Raw genomic sequence first — 20966 nt, 5'->3', positions numbered from 1 at the left:
AGCCAAATTTTGTTGTGAGTCAAAATGATAAAAAAACTGGAATTTCTTGTGAGTCACCACATAGTAAGAGATAGGGGAACGTCAAATTTTGGTGTGTCACTAGAAATTGTGTTCGTCAGTGGCACGTCAAATTGGCTTAGAGGACACACTCACCACATAGTAAGAGATAGGGGAACACCAAATTTTGGTCCGCCACTAGAAAATTGTGTCAGTTGAGTGTCAAATTGGCTTAGATGGCACACTGGCTATCATACACATTTTGTGTTCCCCAAGAACAGTTTAGATAGATCAGAAACAGGCTTCTCACAGACCAATGACATTACATGTACAAATATATATATAAACAACACCACACTCCTGCTCACAAGCATACACTCTATGTGCACACACGTGTTGCCATGGGAACCATGCAAGTAGACTCAAATTCTTGCTATCATCAATTTGAATGTCAAAATCTGAGTCTACAGTGTGATGACATTAAATGACATAAAATGTGTATGATATGCACGGCAGTCTTTTGGCAAGCCTTCAAGGTTTCTGCTGTAACATACTAATGACTCGGTATGTTTTGCTGTGCTCATGACCAAAAACAATTGTCCTTCACAGCAAAAAATTTTAATTGGGGTTTTAGATTTCTATAACAAGGAGAATTTAATGTTTAAGTAATAGATACCCTGTTTTTGCTAAGGTTTTAGAACCGTGGTAACAAGGGTGTTTATAGTCATCAAAGCCTGGCAACACAGAGGGATCATGTTGCTAAAATTCACAGTTTTTGTGGTAAGGTTTTTAGAATCCTGGTAACAAGTCTAGCCCAGAGACTTGGTTATGTGTTTTCCCGAGACAATTTGGCTATCACGGTTGACAACATCAAAACACAAAAAGCTAAATATACTTTGTCAGATAGCCAAGTCTCTAGGCTGTGTACGTACTATTACTATTAGACAGAGTTACTCATCCATTAACTTGCAAGGTTACTTAATTGATAACTCACACACACACACAGACAGACACACACACACACCCACACACACACACATACACACACACACACACACACACACATACACACACATAGATACATACATACATACACACACACATACATACATACATACATACATACATATACATACACGCATACACACATACATGCACATGAACACACACATGGACACACAGGTACACACATACACATACACATACACACACGTACACAAACACACACAAAAACCTGCACAAAAACAAACGCACACACACAAACATACATACACATACACAAACACATACACACACACAGCTATTCGTCTAACCTATTAATTTGCATTTTCATAAATAAATTATGCGTTCTGTAGTTTCAAAATAAATTGTTTTGCTGGTGAGATTCCTAATAAAGGTCACACATTTGTTAAACTCATCAATCTATATAATTTGAAGTATTTACTCAATCTTGACAACTTGCCAAGGTTGGCCTGGTATTGTGTTTCCGGCCTACATTGTGTACATGTTTACAAAGGTTAACCAGGATTTTCAAACCCTGCCAACAAAAACGTATCAGACTAAGATATCACGCTGTTCAGTTCTAACAGGCTTCTCAACTTGTAAGCCAAACTGAGCATGCTCAGATGCAAATTTACTCATCAAAGAAGTCAACAAATCTGAAAATGTTATTTCAAATGTAGTAAAGACAAAACAAGACTAAATGTAAAGACATATACAACAGTGTTTTATTTAAGGGTGGTAAGTAGGTAAAATCTACCAGGGTTCCCACATCATTTTACCGGGGTTCCCCACCTAAACTATGATACATTCATGATTGCATGGGAAGCACTACCAGTTTTACCTCTTTCCCCCTTTCTGTTACTGGGGTTCCCAAACCTTAGCAAAAACACTGTACAAGCAATGCCATCCATACGGAATAATCATATCAAGCAACGTCATTGAACGCAATGCATCTTGAAACCAGAAAATTTTGTATTGTCGGAGTCTTTCATAGGAAAGCTAGGTAGTCCAGAAAATTTTGTATTGTCCGAGTCTTTCATAGGAAAGCTAGGTAGTCAATTCATAACGAGGTATTTATCTCAACTACCTTTATATTTCACATAAGGTTTGTGAATACAGTTGTCTGTCTAGAGATTAAATTGGGTTCACACTCTCACATTATTCTGCTTCAATAAATTTGTATTTTCTATTGTGTCAGACGTATGGCCTGGAATTTAAATGAAATAAGATATATAGCGATAAAATTTAACAACCTGCTGTATATAAGGCCCAAAAACAGAGAGAGAAAAGAATTGTTTGTCTAAAGTGGTGTGCAGAGGCGATTTTTTTTTTAATTCTCAACAAACCTGTCACTCAATCTACTGTTTATGGCAGTTACTGTTCAGTTTGAGTAATTTGTTGCATATTTGCTCCAGTGTGGGTAATTTGTTGCATATTTGTTTCCAGTTTGGGTAATTTGTTGCATATTTGTTCCAGTTTGGGTAATTTGTTGCATATTTGCTCCAATTTGGGTAATTTGTTGCATATTTGTCTATCCATATTTAATTTCATAGTTTGTTGCAAATTTTGAATATAAATGGGTACTTTGTTGCACTCTGACAGAGTTGTATTGAATAGATGCACATTACAAACAATGTGTATATGTTTGTCTTTTATTACCTTGTACATAATTTGTTGCATGTTAACAGTACTTCTAGCAAATTGTATTATTGATTTATTGATTATGCAAACAAGTTGAGTCATGCCTATTGCATATAACTGGGCTTGAAATGTTCATCAAGCTACCTGTGTGTCTTTTACTGATGTAATCGTACAATAGTGCTAGTAAATTTTCTACTAGCTTGAAATGTTCTATCAAAGGAATTGTTACAGCTAAAATGATGTAGGCTTGGTGTTTCACTCATGTGACATGACATTTGTTACACACCCTCAGACAACTTCGAATGCAAAAGAAACAATTACATAGATGCCGTGCACAGTGGGGATGTAGAAGTGGTCAAGTTGAAATATTGATTATCAGTTAGAAAATAAACAATTGAAGCCATTAAAATCATCAACTCCATGTGTAATGTTTTCATTAGAAGCCTGTTTCTACAGCAGTGTGAAAGAATAGCAATGCTTATCTGTGTTCAATGTGATTGGGTAAAGGATAATTATTTTCTGTTAGTAGTTTTAAACTACCTAGAGGTAATTACAGTTTCTGCATAATTAACTTGACTTGAGGGGATAAAAGTGGTCATACGTGACAAAATTTAGCCTGCAGACTCGGCTGTCTGAAAACAAAACTATGACTAATGATGGGCGGCATTATCAAGCTGAATTACCAGGGGTCTGAGCACAGCAAATTTTTGTCACAGCTTTTAGCTTATGGCTATTAGCCTGTCTAGCTTCAAAACGCATGTAAATAATGTGCAAATATTTTGACTAGATCTTGACAATGTCAACGAGGTTTCTTTTCAAACAGAGTCTTTTGTTGTGGTCTTTAGGAAATATATTTGTGTGGTTTCGTAGTATTCCTTGTATCCAGGTGAAGGACATTTTCAGATAACATTTGTAAATGGAAAGCTGTTAGAAAACTTGGAGGTTAGGTTTTAGTTATGGATCGAGTCGTACTTAATTGCACACCTAGTTTCATTTCACATGTATACTGCTCTGTGCTCATGAGTTCTACATCATCGCAAACCATGGCCTGTTTTACGGCAGCATTTTTAACAAGCCTCCCACTGGCTGTAGATGTATTCATATACTATATCCTGTTTTATTTAGAAATGTAGTGGTAGGAAATAATAACTCTGGTTTGCGAGAATGGAGTTCTGCCACTATGCCAGGAATTCACTACCTCAAGAGTTCGCTGTGCACCCAACACACAAGCCTTCAAAACAGCACTGAATGCTATCAATAGTAGGGCTCCTTAGTACCTAGATGGTATTGCCCCCACACACGACCCTAGACTATGTATGACAACCCTATTGATGCTTGTACTTCCACAATACAAATACAGAAAACTGCACTGAATGCTATCAATAGTAGGGCCCCATAGTTCTTTGACTGCATTGCCCCATACACGACCCTAGACTATGTACGTGACAACCAGTGTTGGTGCGTATGTATGTCTACGATACATATACAGGAGTTAGGTAAAAAAGAGAAAAATATGAAGTTTCTAGTAAACTCGCACATCACTTAAATACCCCTGCATTGGTCTTTTTGTGTGTGTTTGTTCAGCCCATGCAGTCTGCAGATCTGTGGGGAAACACAAAAATAACCCTCCCTACTTCAGTGGAGACAACTGCAGAGCTAATCATGAACAAGCAAATGACATCTGGCCCCACATACACACTAGCTCTAAAGTACTGAATAAAACAAACAGTAACTGCCATAAACAGTAGATTTAGTGACAGGTTTGTCAGAATAAAAAAAGAAAAAATTGTATCGTCACACCATTTTAGACAAACTGTTCTAACCACAAACATTTTTTCTTCTTGGCCTTAGCTTTGTGGGTTTGTAGGGTAAACAAGTTGGGCTCCAATGTAAGCCCATTTTTCTCAACTCCGTAGTAATTACTTGTATACAAACAAATACTCTCATGGGAGAATTGGGATTAACTTGAGGACTTGCCAGACAAATTTATCAAATTGAACTACTTCAGCTACTTACAATTTTCAATTTATTTCAATTGATCTAACAGACTTATCACATTATAAATTTGGTAGTCAAGATTTGTTTGGTAGGCAGTGTCCCATGGACTACTGCTAATTTGGTAGTCTAGATACAATGTTTAGTAGTCTATGTGTCCTGGACTACTGCTAATTTGGTAGTCTAGATACAGTGTTTAGTAGTCTATGTGTCCTGGACTACTGCTAATTTGGTAGTCTAGATACAATGTTTAATAGTTTGTGTCCTGGACTACTGCTAATTTGGTAGTCTAGATACAATGTTTAGTAGTCTATGTGTCCTGGACTACTGCTAATTTGGTAGTCTAGATAGTGTTTAGCAGACTCTGTCCTAGACTACTGCTAATTTGGTAGTCTAGATGCAATGTTTAGTAGTCTATGTGTCCTGGACTACTGCTAATTTGGTAGTCTAGATACAATGTTTAGTAGTCTATGTGTCCTGGACTACTGCTAATTTGGTAGTCTAGATACAATGTTTAGTAGTCTATGTGTCCTGGACTACTGCTAATTTGGTAGTCTAGATACAATGTTTAATAGTCTATGTGTCCTGGACTACTGCTAATTTGGTAGTCTAGATACAATGTTTAGTAGTCTATGTGTCCTGGACTACTGCTAATTTGGTAGTCTAGATAGTGTTTAGCAGATTCTGTCCTAGACTACTGCTAATTTGGTAGTCTAGATGCAATGTTTAGTAGTCTATGTGTCCTGGACTACTGCTAATTTGGTAGTCTAGATGCAATGTTTAGTAGTCTATGTGTCCTGGACTACTGCTAATTTGGTAGTCTAGATACAATGTTTAATTGTCTATGTGTCCTGGACTACTGCTAATTTGGTAGTCTAGATAGTGTTTAGTAGTCTATGTGCCTTGGACTACTGCTAATTTGGTAGTCTAGATACAATATTTAATAGTCTGTGTGTCCTGGACTACTGCTAATTTGGTAGTCTAGATACAGTGTTTAGTAGTCTATGTGTCCTGGACTACTGCTAATTTGGTAGTCTAGATACAATGTTTAATAGTTTGTGTCCTGGACTACTGCTAATTTGGTAGTCTAGATACAATGTTTAGTAGTCTATGTGTCCTGGACTACTGCTAATTTGGTAGTCTAGATAGTGTTTAGCAGACTCTGTCCTAGACTACTGCTAATTTGGTAGTCTAGATACAATGTTTAGTAGTCTATGTGTCCTGGACTACTGCTAATTTGGTAGTCTAGATACAATGTTTAGTAGTCTATGTGTCCTGGACTACTGCTAATTTGGTAGTCTAGATACAATGTTTAGTAGTCTATGTGTCCTGGACTACTGCTAATTTGGTAGTCTAGATACAATGTTTAGTAGTCTATGTGTCCTGGACTACTGCTAATTTGGTAGTCTAGATAGTGTTTAGCAGACTCTGTCCTAGACTACTGCTAATTTGGTAGTCTAGATGCAATGTTTAGTAGTCTATGTGTCCTGGACTACTGCTAATTTGGTAGTCTAGATGCAATGTTTAGTAGTCTATGTGTCCTGGACTACTGCTAATTTGGTAGTCTAGATACAATGTTTAGTAGTCTATGTGTCCTGGACTACTGCTAATTTGGTAGTCTAGATAGTGTTTAGTAGTCTATGTGCCTTGGACTACTGCTAATTTGGTAGTCTAGATACAATATTTAATAGTCTGTGTGTCCTGGACTACTGCTAATTTGGTAGTCTAGATACAGTGTTTAGTAGTCTATGTGTCTTGGACTACTGCTAATTTGGTAGTCTAGATACAATATTTAATTGTCTATGTGTCCTGAACTACTGCTAATTTGGTAGTCTAGATACAATGTTTAGTAGTCTGTGTCCTAGACTACTGCTAATTTGGTAGTCTAGATACAATGTTTGGTGGTCCTTACGCCCTGGATTGCGGCTGATTTCGAGCCCAGCTAGTATCAGCCCAACTAAAGTATTAGACTGCATGTACCTGTAGGTGTTTTAGAGGGAAGCAGAACTTCAGGGAATTTCTTGGTTTGAAAAGAAGGAAACTTATTTTATAAACACCCAAATAAAATACTCAGACAGAGTTTGAAAATGAAAAAGGTCTCAGGTTACCTGATGATGTGATTAAAATGCATTCACATCTGCTGTACTTTTAGATTCTTGGAGCTAAATAAATAAAGTGGCCTTAATTGTGAATAAATTGACGTTTATTTTGGATACTGTACATTAATACCCTAGACCTGTATTTTACAAATTCCTTAATTCTGAAATAATAGTGTTACATAACATTTAAGTAGGAACTATGGTGGTGATCTAAAGATGTCTGGAATTCTCTGACAAGTCAATTGTTAGGGACAAGAACAATAGTCCAATGTTGGATAAAAAACTAAATTCTTTTACTTAGGCATCAGATTCCATCCACCCCCTTTCGAACTAAATTGGCCAAAATTGAAAATTGCTTAGAAAGCATAATCAATTTCAAATCAGTAATTAATGTATTAGTATGTAGTGCTATGAATACAAAGCCAGTATGTAGTAGTATGTATGTGCTATGAATACAAAGCCAGTATGTAGTAGTATGTAGTGCTATGAATACAAAGCCAATATGTAGTGATATGAATGCAAAGCCAGTAAAACCCCGAAACAATCAACTGGAGATATATCATGAGACAAAGACCTGTTTTCTATCGCCCAAACTGACTCCATTGAATCATTCTATGCAGAACAGCAGCATAAATGGGTAGCGCATACCACCAGACACCCAAACAGTACAACAATAAAGACACTGACTTTCCATCAAACTAAAAATGTCAAACATGGTTGAAGAATTTCGAACGTGCACATCAGAACTCAAACACTGAGAAACAACAATACCCTGAGGGATTGTTTTGATGGACAGTGGACGCAAATGTCACCCTTTTCTGGCAATGACTACCAAATATTTGCAAATGTCACCCTTTTCTGGCAATGACTACCAAATATTTGCAAATGTCACCCTTTTCTGGCAATGACTACCAAATATTTGCAAATGTCACCCTTTTCTGGCAATGACTACCAAATATTTGCAAATGTCACCCTTTTCTGGCAATGACTACCAAATATTTGCAAATGTCACCCTTTTCTGGCAATGACTACCAAATATTTTTGATCGGAAAATGGTTAATAATAATAATAATAATAATTATAATAAAATAGATAAGAAAAAGTAGTTCTTGTTGACTCTAAATTTTAGGGTCATCTGTTTACCATATTGTGAAAATTCCTCTATTTCTCAATTTTACAACATATTGGTGTAAGTAATCTCTGGTACATATGTAATGATAATTATCGTTATTATTATTATTATTATTATTATTATTATAATATTTCTTTTAACTTCGTATTTTCAGGCCAATACCTACGAGAAGCATTGGGATTTTTATTCGGCTAATGGAGGCAAGCCATTTCCAGTAGAGCACTTGAAAAAAGCTCAAGTAGAAATAGAAAATTTCTGCAAGGTGCTAGAACATGAGGGAGTGACTGTACGCCGTCCAGCGAAATTGGATCATTCCAAGGAGTATACTACTCCCGACTTCACTTCCACAGGTGAGTGCATGCTAATATGCAAATTACTCTATGTATATGACTCTGATGTTCACTTCAGCAGGTGAATATAAATGTTAATATGCAAATTATTCTTTGGAGTGTACCACTCCAGACTTCACTTCCACAGGTGAGTGCATGCTAATATGCAAATTACTCTATGTATACCACTCTGATGTTCACTTCAGCAGATGAATATAAATGTTAATATGCAAATTATTCTTTGGAGTGTACCACTCCAGACTTCATTTCCACAGGTGAGTGCATGCTAATATGCAAATTACTCTATGTATATGACTCTGATGTTCACTTCAGCAGGTGAATATAAATGTTAATATGCAAATTATTCTTTGGAGTGTACCACTCCAGACTTCATTTCCACAGGTGAACATATGCTAATATGCAAATTACTGTTATTAATAACACTCTGAGGTTCACTTCAGCAGGTGAATATACATGCTAATATGCAAATTGACAAGTACAGTTGCATCAGTTTACCAGAAACAATTCCTCTTTTTTTTTGGCCTTACAATATAACTGAACAGTTGCTGTGAGAATGTGAAAACTGAAATATTTCAGGAATGTCTTCCACTGCACACACACACAGACATCTGTCTTCAATATGTTGATTTTAAATCTGTTAGACCAGTAATGAATTTACATTCACGTTCTAGATAAGAATAAATGGCTATTTCAACTGTCAAACAATCTTATGTTACATCCTGTACCTAAGAGCATATTTCACAAAAAATTAATTCATCCACTTATTTTACTGTAGAAATGTGTGATTGTGTTTATGTCTGTACAAAAAGAAAATCACTGGGAGTGATTCCTGCCAGCCCCACTGTTTTGAAAACCCCCCAAAACACTTCATTTGTCAAATTTAAACATTGAGTTTTCAAAGTACTGAGTCTACATACTAATACAGTGAAAGCCATTATAAAAAAAAATCAGTTTTTTAAAAAAAATTACTGTTGCTGCTATTACAGTTAAAATTGGCAAATTTTGGAAAGGCCAATTGGGAACTTGCAATCCAGACTGAGCATGCTCAGATGCAAAGGACTATGGGATAGTCTGTAGTTACCGTAGTACCTAATCTGGAGCTATCAATAGAATAAACCTATAGAGGTCAGGCTAGCCATGAATTGATTAGCTGTGGTTACAAATCATCATACAATATAGTTTACAATAATGATTGGCTGATAGTTATTATCATATTTCCCATGATGCAACATTCAACATGGTGGGTTTGCAAGTTCGCAATTGGGAACACAACAGTTTGACGTACATTTACAGTTTGATGTAGATTTATTCAAAAGATTGAACTTACTGTACTCCTTCATTGTCATGTAACTCAGTCATTGGCAATGCCTCCGTAACATTAACTGATTAGTCATCTCCATATTTTCGTAGGTATGTATGCTGCTATGCCTCGTGACTTCATGATCGTTGTCGGAGACGAGATCATTGAGGCACCAATGGGATGGCGTGCACGGTTCTTTGAGTACCGCGCATACCGACCAATCATTAAGGATTACTTTAGACGTGGAGCACGTTGGACAACTGCTCCTAAACCCCAGATGTCAGATGAACTCTACGACCAGGTAAATCATAGCATCTTTGTATTCTACCTACTCTATACAAAGGACAACCTCGGTATAAATTCCATATTTTTTGCTTGTACGCTTTCAACTTGTCTTGTGCGAGGTGTAATACCATCTCTATTATTTCCTTTGCAGAATTATCCGATTAAAAATGTTGAGGATCGCCATAAACTTGCCGCCAAGGGCAAGTTCGTAACGACTGAATTTGAGCCCTGCTTTGATGCTGCTGATTTTATTCGTGCTGGACGAGATATATTTGTACAAAGAAGCCAGGTAAGAGAGTACATTTTGGCTTCAGTACCATTGCCACCAAGATTAACTATATGTATGTACTAGTTAAGATACTTTAAGTTTACACAATGAAGCGAGGTAAGAAATCTTGCTTCGGCTGCGGGGCCATTGGTGCCGAGATTAAATCTATATATGTACTAGTAAAGATACATTTCAACCCATCAGAGCTGTAAGGTCGTATCTGCTATACTATTGAATAGCAGATATGACCTTCTTGCACTGACTTAATGATTTGCACACAGAAGCGAGCTAAGAAATCTTTGTTTATGTTTCCCAGAATTACTGGAGAGTGGGTGAATGATGAATTCAACTACACTTTTCCAAATTAGTTTGTTAGTTAAGTTTACAATGAGGGATGTGTAGATTATCTAGGTTCCGTGGCTTGCTGTCTGTCTTTCTCGCTGCCTGTCTGTCTCTCTGTCTCTCTATCTTTCTCTCTCTAACTGTCTCTTCGTCTGTCTGTCTGTGTCTTCCTCTCTGTCTGCCTGTCTCTCGCTCTATCTATCTGTCTGTCTCTGTCTGTCTCTCACTCTGTCTGTCTGTCTGTCTGTGTGTCTCTCTATCTGTCTTTCTCTGTCTCTCAGTCTGTCTGTCTGTCTGTGTCTGTCTGTCTCTGTCTGCCTGTCTCTCTATCTGTCTTTCTCTGTCTGTCTGTCTCTCAGTCTGTCTGTCTGTCTCTGTCTGTCTGTGTCTGTGTCTCTGTCTGTCTGTGTTTGTCTCTGTACAGCCATCTGTCTGTGTCACTGAGGGATGGTGGCTTGCTGTCTTAGTGTCATGCATCCATCTGTCTGTCTGCCTGTATGTTTGTCTCTGTCTGTCTGTTTGTCTGTCTGTCTGTGTGTGTAATCATTCACTACTCTTGATAAGCGTGGTAAGCAGGTAAAATTTAGTACACGTATTCTATAAAGTCATCTAGAACTAAGTTTGTGAGCAAATTTTATGCATAGTAATAACTGATTTGCATATTATTTTCTTTCGTTACCTAGGTGACAAACTACATGGGAATAGAATGGATGAGACGTCACCTTGGCGACCAGTACAACATTCATGTGATCTCCTTCAAGGATCCCAACCCCATGCATATTGATGCAACCTTCAATATTATAGGCCCAGGTCTGGTTTTATCAAACCCAGACCGACCTTGCCATCAGATTGAAATGTTTAAGAGGGCTGGTTGGGATGTAGTGCATCCACCAATCCCTGACATCCCAGATAGTAAGTAGTAAATCTCTTATTCTCGCAAGCACAAGCAGTGTGCCCTCTAAGCCAATTCGACGCCCCACTGATGCACATAATTTCTAGTGACACACCAAAATTTGGTGTTCCCCTATCTCTTACTATGTGGTGAGTGTGCCCTCTAAGCCAATTTGATGCCCCACAGACGCACACAGTTTCTAGTGACACAGCAAAATTTGGTGTTCCCCTATCTCTTACTATGTGGCGACTCACAAGAAATGCCAGTTTTTATCATTTTGACTGACAACAACAAAATTTGACTATCATTAGAGGGCACACTGCCGCTGACACACAGTTGTTTTTTCCGCTTTCAGGCTATTTTCTACATCCCTGAGCGCCCTGTGGTTTACAATGATATCATTCTCTCTCTTATACAGCTAAAATTGCGTCATTAAGATTTGCCAGCGAGTTCTGGTGCTTACACAATTTACTGACCAGTAAATATAAGTTAACATTTTATTTGAAGCAAAAATACTGAAAAATGTGAAAAACTTGCAGACCATATATATCCCTTTAACTTTGGTGGGTTTTATGTTCTAATACCCATTACAAAAACAATATGTTTATAGCAACATGAAAACAATTGCATTAGGTTTTGTAGCAAACGAATAGGCTTCATCTCCATTGTGATTTCATGAAGTGAAATTTGCTACACTTATGCTACTATGTATCAAACATACTTCTCAGTAAACATGCTATGACTGTAGCAGCAAAAGTGAAAGTCCATTAATTGTTACAATTAAGATACTTTGTATCAAATCAACGCTTTCCAATAACCACCATCCTACACTTATATGGACATCTTGCCAATCAAGTCATTACCATAAAGGCTAAAATATGTGTATCGCACAAATACATGTTTCTTCATTACTACCTTTCCAAGCGTCTCCTTGACTGACAGAGTCGTCGTGTACACTCATTTAGTAATTTGTTACAACCACAGGCATGACAAGAATGACAATAATTCAGTCTGTGGAATTACACGGTATGTCAGAATAAGGAACTTGCAAACCCGCCATGTTGAATGTTGCATCATGGGAAATGTGATAAAAAATGCTAATCAATTAGTATTATGAACAATATTGTTATATTGTTTGTAACCACAGATGATCAATTCATAGTCATCTGACCATTATGAGAGGTTTATTTTATCGGTAGTGCCAGATTAGGTAATACGATAACCTCAGATAATCCCATAGTCCTTTGCATCTGAGCATGCTCAGTCTGGATTGCAAGTTCCCTATTAGGCTACTCTGTATAAAACAAATTTTGCATTTCAATAAACATCGTCATTTGTAGAAACCTTGCATGTCCATTAATCGTTACAATTAGATTACAATGTATCACTTAATTATCTCCTCTAAGGCTACAGTGTACACTTTTGCACTGTTCTACTACATTGTATCACTTTTCTCCTCACAGGTCATCCCTTGTGGATGTCTTCCAAGTGGTTGTCCATGAATGTGTTGATGTTGGACCCAAAACGGGTTATCTGTGATGCCAACGAAAAGCCAACCATGAAGATGTTTCAGAAACTCGGTATTCAAACCATACCAATCTCCATACGACACGCGAACTCCTTGGGAGGTGGATTCCATTGCTGGACTGCTGACGTCCGTCGTCGTGGCAAGCTGGATTCCTACTTCTAAGTTCTAAGCCAACGTTTAAACATCATAGCTGGAAGAGTCGTAATGTTGGCTGTGTATTATCGCTAGCATCAACACATTTAATGTTTTGTTGTTTGTTATGATATATTCTTACCAGCTAATATATTTGGAGATGTTACTCTTTACAGCCACTTTAAGCAAGGTGGGCAAACTTAAACATGTCATGTATTTTGCAATATTTGAATCATGAAGATGTGTGCATCCGAAAAACTTGTCACATGCGTCTGAAATGACTGTTCATGTTCACACAAATTGGCAAGGAAGTACCAGCTCCTAATGTCTACGAAACACTTCGGATACAAAGTAACTAATTGAAATGCGTTGTACACTTATGTAAATGCGTATATATACGTTATGTAAATACGTATATTAACGTCATGTAAATTGCTATAGACAATCGCAGAGGCACATAATTGGTGTACACACAAAAACTCATGGAAAAGACGTAAACATGGAACGTTTCAGTTCAGATGTCTCAAATATTGCAAATTATTTAAAAAAAGGATAAAAAGGTAGTTATTGATTTTCTCGAAATTATATGTAGTGGTTTCGATAAGATAATGATCCAATTTGACTCAAATGCTGTATTGATAATGGTTTAGAATTTATTAACCAGTTGTACATTCACGCACATAAGAATGTAATGTTTACAGATTTTCACACATTCGTGTGATTTGTACTTTATTCTTATTGTTAGCAACCAATTAAATATCGTTACTGGTAATTTATGATAATTTATGCATGTGGAAAGATGTAACCATAATTGATTGGTTGTGAACTGCCAGGTGTAAATACATACAGTAAGAGGGAAGCTGATTCGTTAAAAGTTGAAGTTCATTGTTCACTACCAGTAAAATATAGTTGCTGACAATTTATGCATGTGTAAAGAGGTAACGTTATTTGATTGGTTGTTGACTACCAGGTGTAAATATATATGGTAAGAAAGCAGCTAATTTGTTAGAAAGCAAAGTGACATGTTCAAGTGCCCATCTTTGTATTATAAACTGTATTTTACTCCAGTGTGGTAGGTAGTATTGTGTTAACATTGAAATATCTATCATGTACCTAGTTGTCAAATGAAGTCATGTGATGAGCTTACGGAACAGTTTACCACTTAAAATTCATTCATCACCCACTGTAAATAAATTCAGGAAAGATATCAAAACACATCTGTTCACAAGAACATTCTAACTTTACAACGATCTACTATTATTCCTGTTCAGTGCCATAGAACAAATTGTTTTGGATTTTGGGACTATACAAATTCTTTTGATTGATTGATTCAAGTATCCTTCATTGCTATCTTTGTAAAATCACATTTCATCAACAATGTACCAATTTTATGTGGCATTTGTACTGAGAGGACTCTTCCTGGTTTCATATTTTTACAGGTTGTTACTTTTTTTTCTCAAAAAACAAATGTAAACATTCCACAACTATCATGATGTATCTGACGGCAACTTCATTGTTGTAGAGATACATAAATGTCTGTTGTGTGAGAGACAAAGTAATTTTCAAATATCCGCAAAGTGTGCGAGCATTGTTCAGTTTTCACAAATGCGATAAACTGCACACAATGTTATGGAACCAGGATTGAGAAATCTACTGAGGCCCCCTAAAAAAATTATTTTGTTTCTCATCTACACATGTGCCAAATTTATACAATGATACGGTTTCCTTTTTGTTTTGTTATCTTTATTATGGTGCTATTAAATCAAATTAAGAAGCTTTAATTTATTCGTAGACATACAGAAGGAAAGTAAATACGTTAAAAATGCAGGAATAGTTCTTAAAATGTGGTAAAAATTGACGAAATCTGTTGAAAAAAAAAACACTTTCAAAATTGCTAAAATTGACATGTACAAAAATGAGAAACAAAATATTTTTTGTGTGTGGCCATTAAAAGATTCAGGTTTTTTTGCAGAAATATATGCTGCAGCTAGAAAATGTCAGAGTACATTATTTGTAACATTTACATAGAGCATTAAGGATAACATGTACAATATTTAATGTTGACACAATGCCAGCTTAAAAATGACATCATCGCCTGCCTTCTCGAATATTAATGAGTGGTGTGTTTTCATATACATGTTATATTCAGTCGACAAAGAATTCAGCTTGTTCTACAAGGTTCTAGATGAACAGAGTCTAACTGACGATTTTCCGAAACATTTTTTATGAATATTTTGGTGTAAGTTTATGCCTTACAACATATTCTATCAGATCTGTCCAAAATCCTCTTGGTTTCATCAAAGAATTGCAAAAAAAAAACAAGAATTTGTGAAAAATATTTTGAAAGAGTGAAAATTTTGGTGTAAGTTTACTCCTTGTGACATATTCTATCAGATCTGTCCAAAATCCTCTCTGGGTTTCATCAAAATTTGCACACAAAAACCCCAAGAATTACTGAAATTTTTTATCTTGGCATGATGTCATTCCAATGGATATGTTCTATCATCCAATCGAAAATTTTCTTGATTTCATCAAAAAATATTTTGAAAGAGTGAAAATTTTGCTCTTCACATTTTGTCAGTAAAGAGCATGTGTCTTTGCTCAAGTCATATCTGAATAAGTGAGATAAATCAGATGCCGATTTAAATGTTTGAAATGTAGAAAGGTTATCAGCTTGATCTACAGGAAAGAACATGAATAAGTGTGTGCTCAAGTAAAAGCATCTTTGTGTTCGTATGTTGACATACTTCTATTTGTCGTACGAAACACCAACTTAACAAAAAAGATGAACAAACAAAAGAGCACATGTGATGGAGTAACAGTCTTATTTGGTGTGGGACAAACCAAAGACACAGGTGGGAGGGGTGATAAACTTACTCGGTTAAGGACATACCAAAGTGCATGGATAATGGGGAGGTCGCGTTTCCATGTTTGGAACAAACCAAAATAAATGTAGGGTGAATAAGTTACACCTTGGTTTAAAAACAAGCTGCGTTCTTTGTAATTTTAGAAATACTTTGATAGCTGGTGTGTGGTTCAGCATAGTCATATTTACTCACATGAAATCTTTTCAATAATTGCATGGGTACCTTGAATGGCAAGTGGATGTACGATTCAACGGTTTCTATTACCACGGTATTCACTAACTTTTGTCGTATACTTTTTGTACACACAATACATGTGTAATGATTGCTGTGAAAGTTCAACTGATTTTACAAAAATTTAACTTGAGAAAAATAATTTGTTGTTACTGTAAACACAACACAGATGGAAATCCTGGTTTTACAGGCTTTTTAAGACTCAATATGGGAGAAGAATTTAAAAAAAAAGATATCCTAAATAAAAGTGAAATAATCAAGATATTGTGGTCAGTATCAAATATAATCTCAACCTGGGAGACTTGATTTCTAACTCAGTGGTAACAATGTACCTAATTTGTTGCAAAATAACTTGTAGCAAAGAAATGCAAATTCAGTTGTTACACTTTACCTATTATGTTACAAAATATCTTGTAGGAAAAGAAATGCAAATTCAGTTGTAACACTTTACCTAATATGTTACAAAATAACTTGTAACAAAAAGAATCAATTGTAGCAATTCATGTATATGTTACCCAGTAAGTTGTAGCAAGGAATACTACATGCAACAATGTAGCAGAACATGACAGAAGTTTGTGAATACCTGTAGAATTTGGATGACTAGTAAGAGGAGATAACATATTATTTGCTTTATTGAAGCAGGGCTCTCAAGTTGTTCAGATGGAGTAGATAATGTGAATACATACACAAGATCACTTTTGGTGACATTCATCACTAGAATATGATTTAGACATTAAAGGATATCTGTTGAGATATTTCTTTATACTACATTGCTAATTATTTCACTTCTTGAAATATGAATGAAATTTTAGTTGCCAAAAGTCTTACAAACAGCAGCCATCTTTGTAGAGATTTTTTTTATGGCATCTTTGTGAAGAGTTGGCAGGCATTTTTTCAGAGCCAATCAGAAATCAACTTTGTGAGGAGTTGGCAGGCATTTTCCAGAGCCAATCAGAAACCATCTTTGTGAGGAATTGGCAGGCATTTTCCAGAGCCAATCAGAATTCATCTTTGTGGTCCATGGACAAGCATTTTTTTAGACCCAGCCAGATACCATTTTTTTGACAGTATCAATGATCTGAGTTTGAAAAGAATGAAATATTTAGCAATGTAGTATAACTTTTTGCCACTCCAGTTTTAGAAATGTACAAAATATCCTTCATGTTGAATTGTGAACACATTTTCACCATGTTTTTATAGAGTTTATTTTATTATTTAATTAAATTGTTTGTATAATATGGAATATTTTGTTTGTCAGCCTGCTCTCGTGTTAATGTGTATATCATATGCAAGTCAAGATGTATTATTTGGACTGTTAGATTAATTATGATGTCATCAGTTTTGTAGTTCTACATCATGTGTGTGATGTCACCATTTTTGTAGTTCTACATCATGAGGTGTGATGTCATCAGTTTTGTAGTTCTACATCATGCAAAGGCATTCGATGTGAACAGTTATGTAGTGCATAACTACTGGTACATTGCTACATTTTAACTGATTTTGATGGTCTCATACATTCTTCATTGTTAATACACTTGGCTTGCACATGATATATGAAGGTCTTCTCCAAAATATTCCTTCATTAATGCCCCCCCCCCCCCCCCCAATCAGGAGACATTTTTAACTAGCTAAGACTTGAATGACAAGGCTGATCTCAGACTCATTACTAGTCTTACAATTTGAACTGAATCACATTTCTAACATACAGTGACGAGTGATCTTAGACTCGTACATAAACGTCCCACACATACAAATTAATATCATCTCTGACATACAGTGATGAGTGATCTTAGATTCACACATAAATGTCCCACACATACAGTGACGAGTCTAATCTCAAACTCGGTCTTGTTCATCCACTGTTGTAAGTCTTGTCCCTGACAATGTGAAGAATCTTATCTGACTCGCATTAAAGTGACAAATCTCATAGTTAGGAGTGTGATCTTCAACTTGTCTTGCCCATGAGGTCAAGTGATGAATCTCATATCTGACTCACAGTTGCGAGTCTGATCTCCAACTCATACTTACTCACTGTTACGAGTCTGATCTACGACTCGTACTTACATGTTTTGGCCATGAGTGAAAACAATGAGTCTCGTATCCAACCAACAGTTACGTGTCTGATCTTAAACTCGTACCTAACATCCCATCTCCACAGTGATACGTCTTGACTTTTATTCATCCACTACTGTGTTTCTCAATCTTTACTTTCTATGCCAAATGAAGGAAAATTTTGGAGAAGACTTGCTTATTTCTCTGTCAATCTTTTTATCCACATTTTTAAGACTTAAAGTCATATAACTGTCCTCTGAGTCCCTCAAAGTAACCTTGAAGGATAAATTTCCAAGGGTTTCATAAACCCATTCTTTCTCCTCCCATTGAAAGGATCAGTACCCTTTGTCTTTATTATAGTCTTGAAAAAGGATAAAAATTAAAGAGAATACCAAAAAAAAATTACGCTGATAGTACTGATACGAATACCTGTTTTGGAAAGAAAGGTGCAAGTTTTTTCTTGGTAGTTTGCCAACTAATCAATTCTAACATAGAACCATTGAGTGGGATCCAACTCAGCTAACGTTGAATGGGATCTAACCGATCAATTCTAATATTGAAGGGGGTCCAACCGATCAATTCTAATATTGAAGGGGGTCCAACCGATCAATTCTAAGATTGAAGGGGATCCCACCGATCAATTCTAACTTTGAAGGGGATCCAACCGATCATTTCTAAAGTTGAACTGGATCCAACCTATCTAATATTGAACTGGATCCAACCGACCAATTCTAACATGAAATGGGATTCATCCAAAATATTTTATCTAGTCTTTCTACAACATTTATGGGTATCAGTACAAATGTAGTGTTTTTTGTATCAGATTTTAATGATTTTATTAGAATTTATGTAATTGTGTGTTTTTATTTAGTGTTCCTAATCTTCAAGAAAGCAGCCAATCTTTTCTTATTTTATCTTTTCTTATCTTATCTTGTTTGTTCATCTTCAGAATGACAGTAAATAACCTGTAAGGTACTTTATAAAAACCAAGGTGTGGTATTTTTGTGTTTGAGATATGATGCTTGTTACTCTGACTCGTTTAGTAATTTTAACTCAATGTTCTGTATGTGTGGCATGTTATTAACCTTGCACAATTTATCTATGTTGTGTCTATGCGCTCAGTAGCTTTATAAGGTGTCGGAGTGATGTCGCACATTGTCAAGTTGTGCACATGGTGTGTGATTAACCCCTGCGCAAATTGTAAGCTTGCAATGTTATGCGTACAGCAGTGCATCAATCGTATGATGTGCACTTGTGATGGCATGTCTCTGGTTTGTAATTAATCATATGTAATATATGCACTTGTAACAGAGTTGATATCATGGTGTCATGTGATAACTTGTTTACTGCACTGTTGTGTTCCTACATCTTTAGTTATCACGATACCTCCAAGCCCCCAAAACCAACGAGCTTGTGTTCAAACTGTTAGAGTTCATTCAGTGGACCACACCCCCAAAATCCTTGAAAGCAGCAAAGCAGGTGCTGAGAACCGTTAGAACTGATTCTATAGGCCACACCCCCAAAAATCATTATCAAACACTTGTGTGTTAAATTTGCATAAATTATGAATAAATATTCATAAATTATGAATACATTATAACACCACATATTTTATGTCTTATGTTAACTCCTATGCTCGTCTCTTTACGGGAAAAAAACTTGTGCAGTTTGTACACGTACAAAGTTTTAGGTCTAAATTAATATCACATCCCCATTGTTCAATTTATGAGTCATCCAAGTTATATACACAAGTGATTGTCGTCAACATTATGGGTGAAAGCCAGTCAGGATATAAGACTCCTTGATCTTTGAGACCATCTGCTTCCAATTGTCAAAGTGTTTAGACAACATTAGATGGTTTACGTGGCATCAACTCTCGAAATCTCTCTGTACATCACAGACACTTATGACCCGAGATTTGTTTCAGAATATAATATCAATTATATATTATATTGACATACGTGGCAGACAATATGTGAAAGGGGTAAAATAACAGGTTTGTAGGATGAATATGATCGTGTAAGTCCACACACGATGTAATATACAAGAGATAGTTTGTGACCAGTAGTGTGTTCTATAAGTATTCATATCATTTTCATAATTTTAACTGCAAAAATATCCATTATTACTCCGTGATTGACACTGTAAAAGTTATACAAACAGTCTAGGTAGTACTTGCATACAAGGAGAACACAGAATGAAATTTTCTTCGCACAAAAAAAATGACCAGTTCTTTGACATGTGGGCACTTCAAGGTAAAATTTCTTTTTTTGCATTTTTAGTGCAGTGTTATCTTGCCTTGTAGGCAAATTATTTCGTGACTGTTATTAGTAATGATCAATATAATTAGAAGAGAAACTGGTAATTGATTTAATTTGAATGTATCTGTCAAACTTGCAAGGTATCGGTGTTCATACAGGGTGTCTCTCCAACAATTGTACATCGTTTTTCAACTTTGACAACACTCACAATTTTTCAAAAATCTTGCAGTCAAAAAAAAATCCAAAAAGTGGATTTTTTTTCCAGTTTATACCACAAGTGGTATTCTAAACAAAACTCTCACGCTGCAAAATTGAACTCCTATCTCTGTGAAAATGTTCGACTGCCAAAAATAAGTTGGTGCTGTGTTTGTAATTTTTCAGAGAAAGCACAAACGTATCAGAAATTTCTACATCAATCTTGGTTGTTAAAATGTGCCAAAATAAGAAAACGGTTTACATAAAAGTGAGATAATGTTCCAAAACAAAGAAAATAAGATTTTTGAATTGCCATGGGTCATAGAAGCTACAAGTAAACATTTCAACAAATGCTTATTTGCATATTTTGTCATATGCATATAATTTGCATGATTTT

The 20966-nt window shown here is 35.9% G+C and overlaps 1 protein-coding gene across 1 annotated transcript in view; it reads left to right on the top strand.

Annotated features, from left to right (window-relative positions):
• LOC144450332 (glycine amidinotransferase, mitochondrial-like) overlaps nt 1–20966 on the top strand; it is a 39222-nt gene that overhangs the window by 17914 nt on the left and 342 nt on the right. Inside the window, exons 3-7 of the mRNA XM_078140931.1 lie at nt 8021–8216; nt 9627–9817; nt 9953–10090; nt 11095–11323; nt 12767–20966. The exon at nt 12767–20966 is cut by the window's right edge and continues 342 nt beyond it. Coding sequence (XP_077997057.1) covers nt 8021–8216; nt 9627–9817; nt 9953–10090; nt 11095–11323; nt 12767–12993 — 981 coding nt within the window. The 3' untranslated portion in view covers nt 12994–20966. The remainder of the gene's footprint in view (nt 1–8020; nt 8217–9626; nt 9818–9952; nt 10091–11094; nt 11324–12766) is intronic.

This window comes from Glandiceps talaboti, chromosome 19 (assembly GCF_964340395.1).
Source record: "Glandiceps talaboti chromosome 19, keGlaTala1.1, whole genome shotgun sequence".
In the NCBI taxonomy this organism is placed as follows: domain Eukaryota; kingdom Metazoa; phylum Hemichordata; class Enteropneusta; family Spengelidae; genus Glandiceps; species Glandiceps talaboti.
Note: the sequence above shows the minus strand (reverse complement) of the source record. Positions and strands in the feature narration are given on the sequence as shown.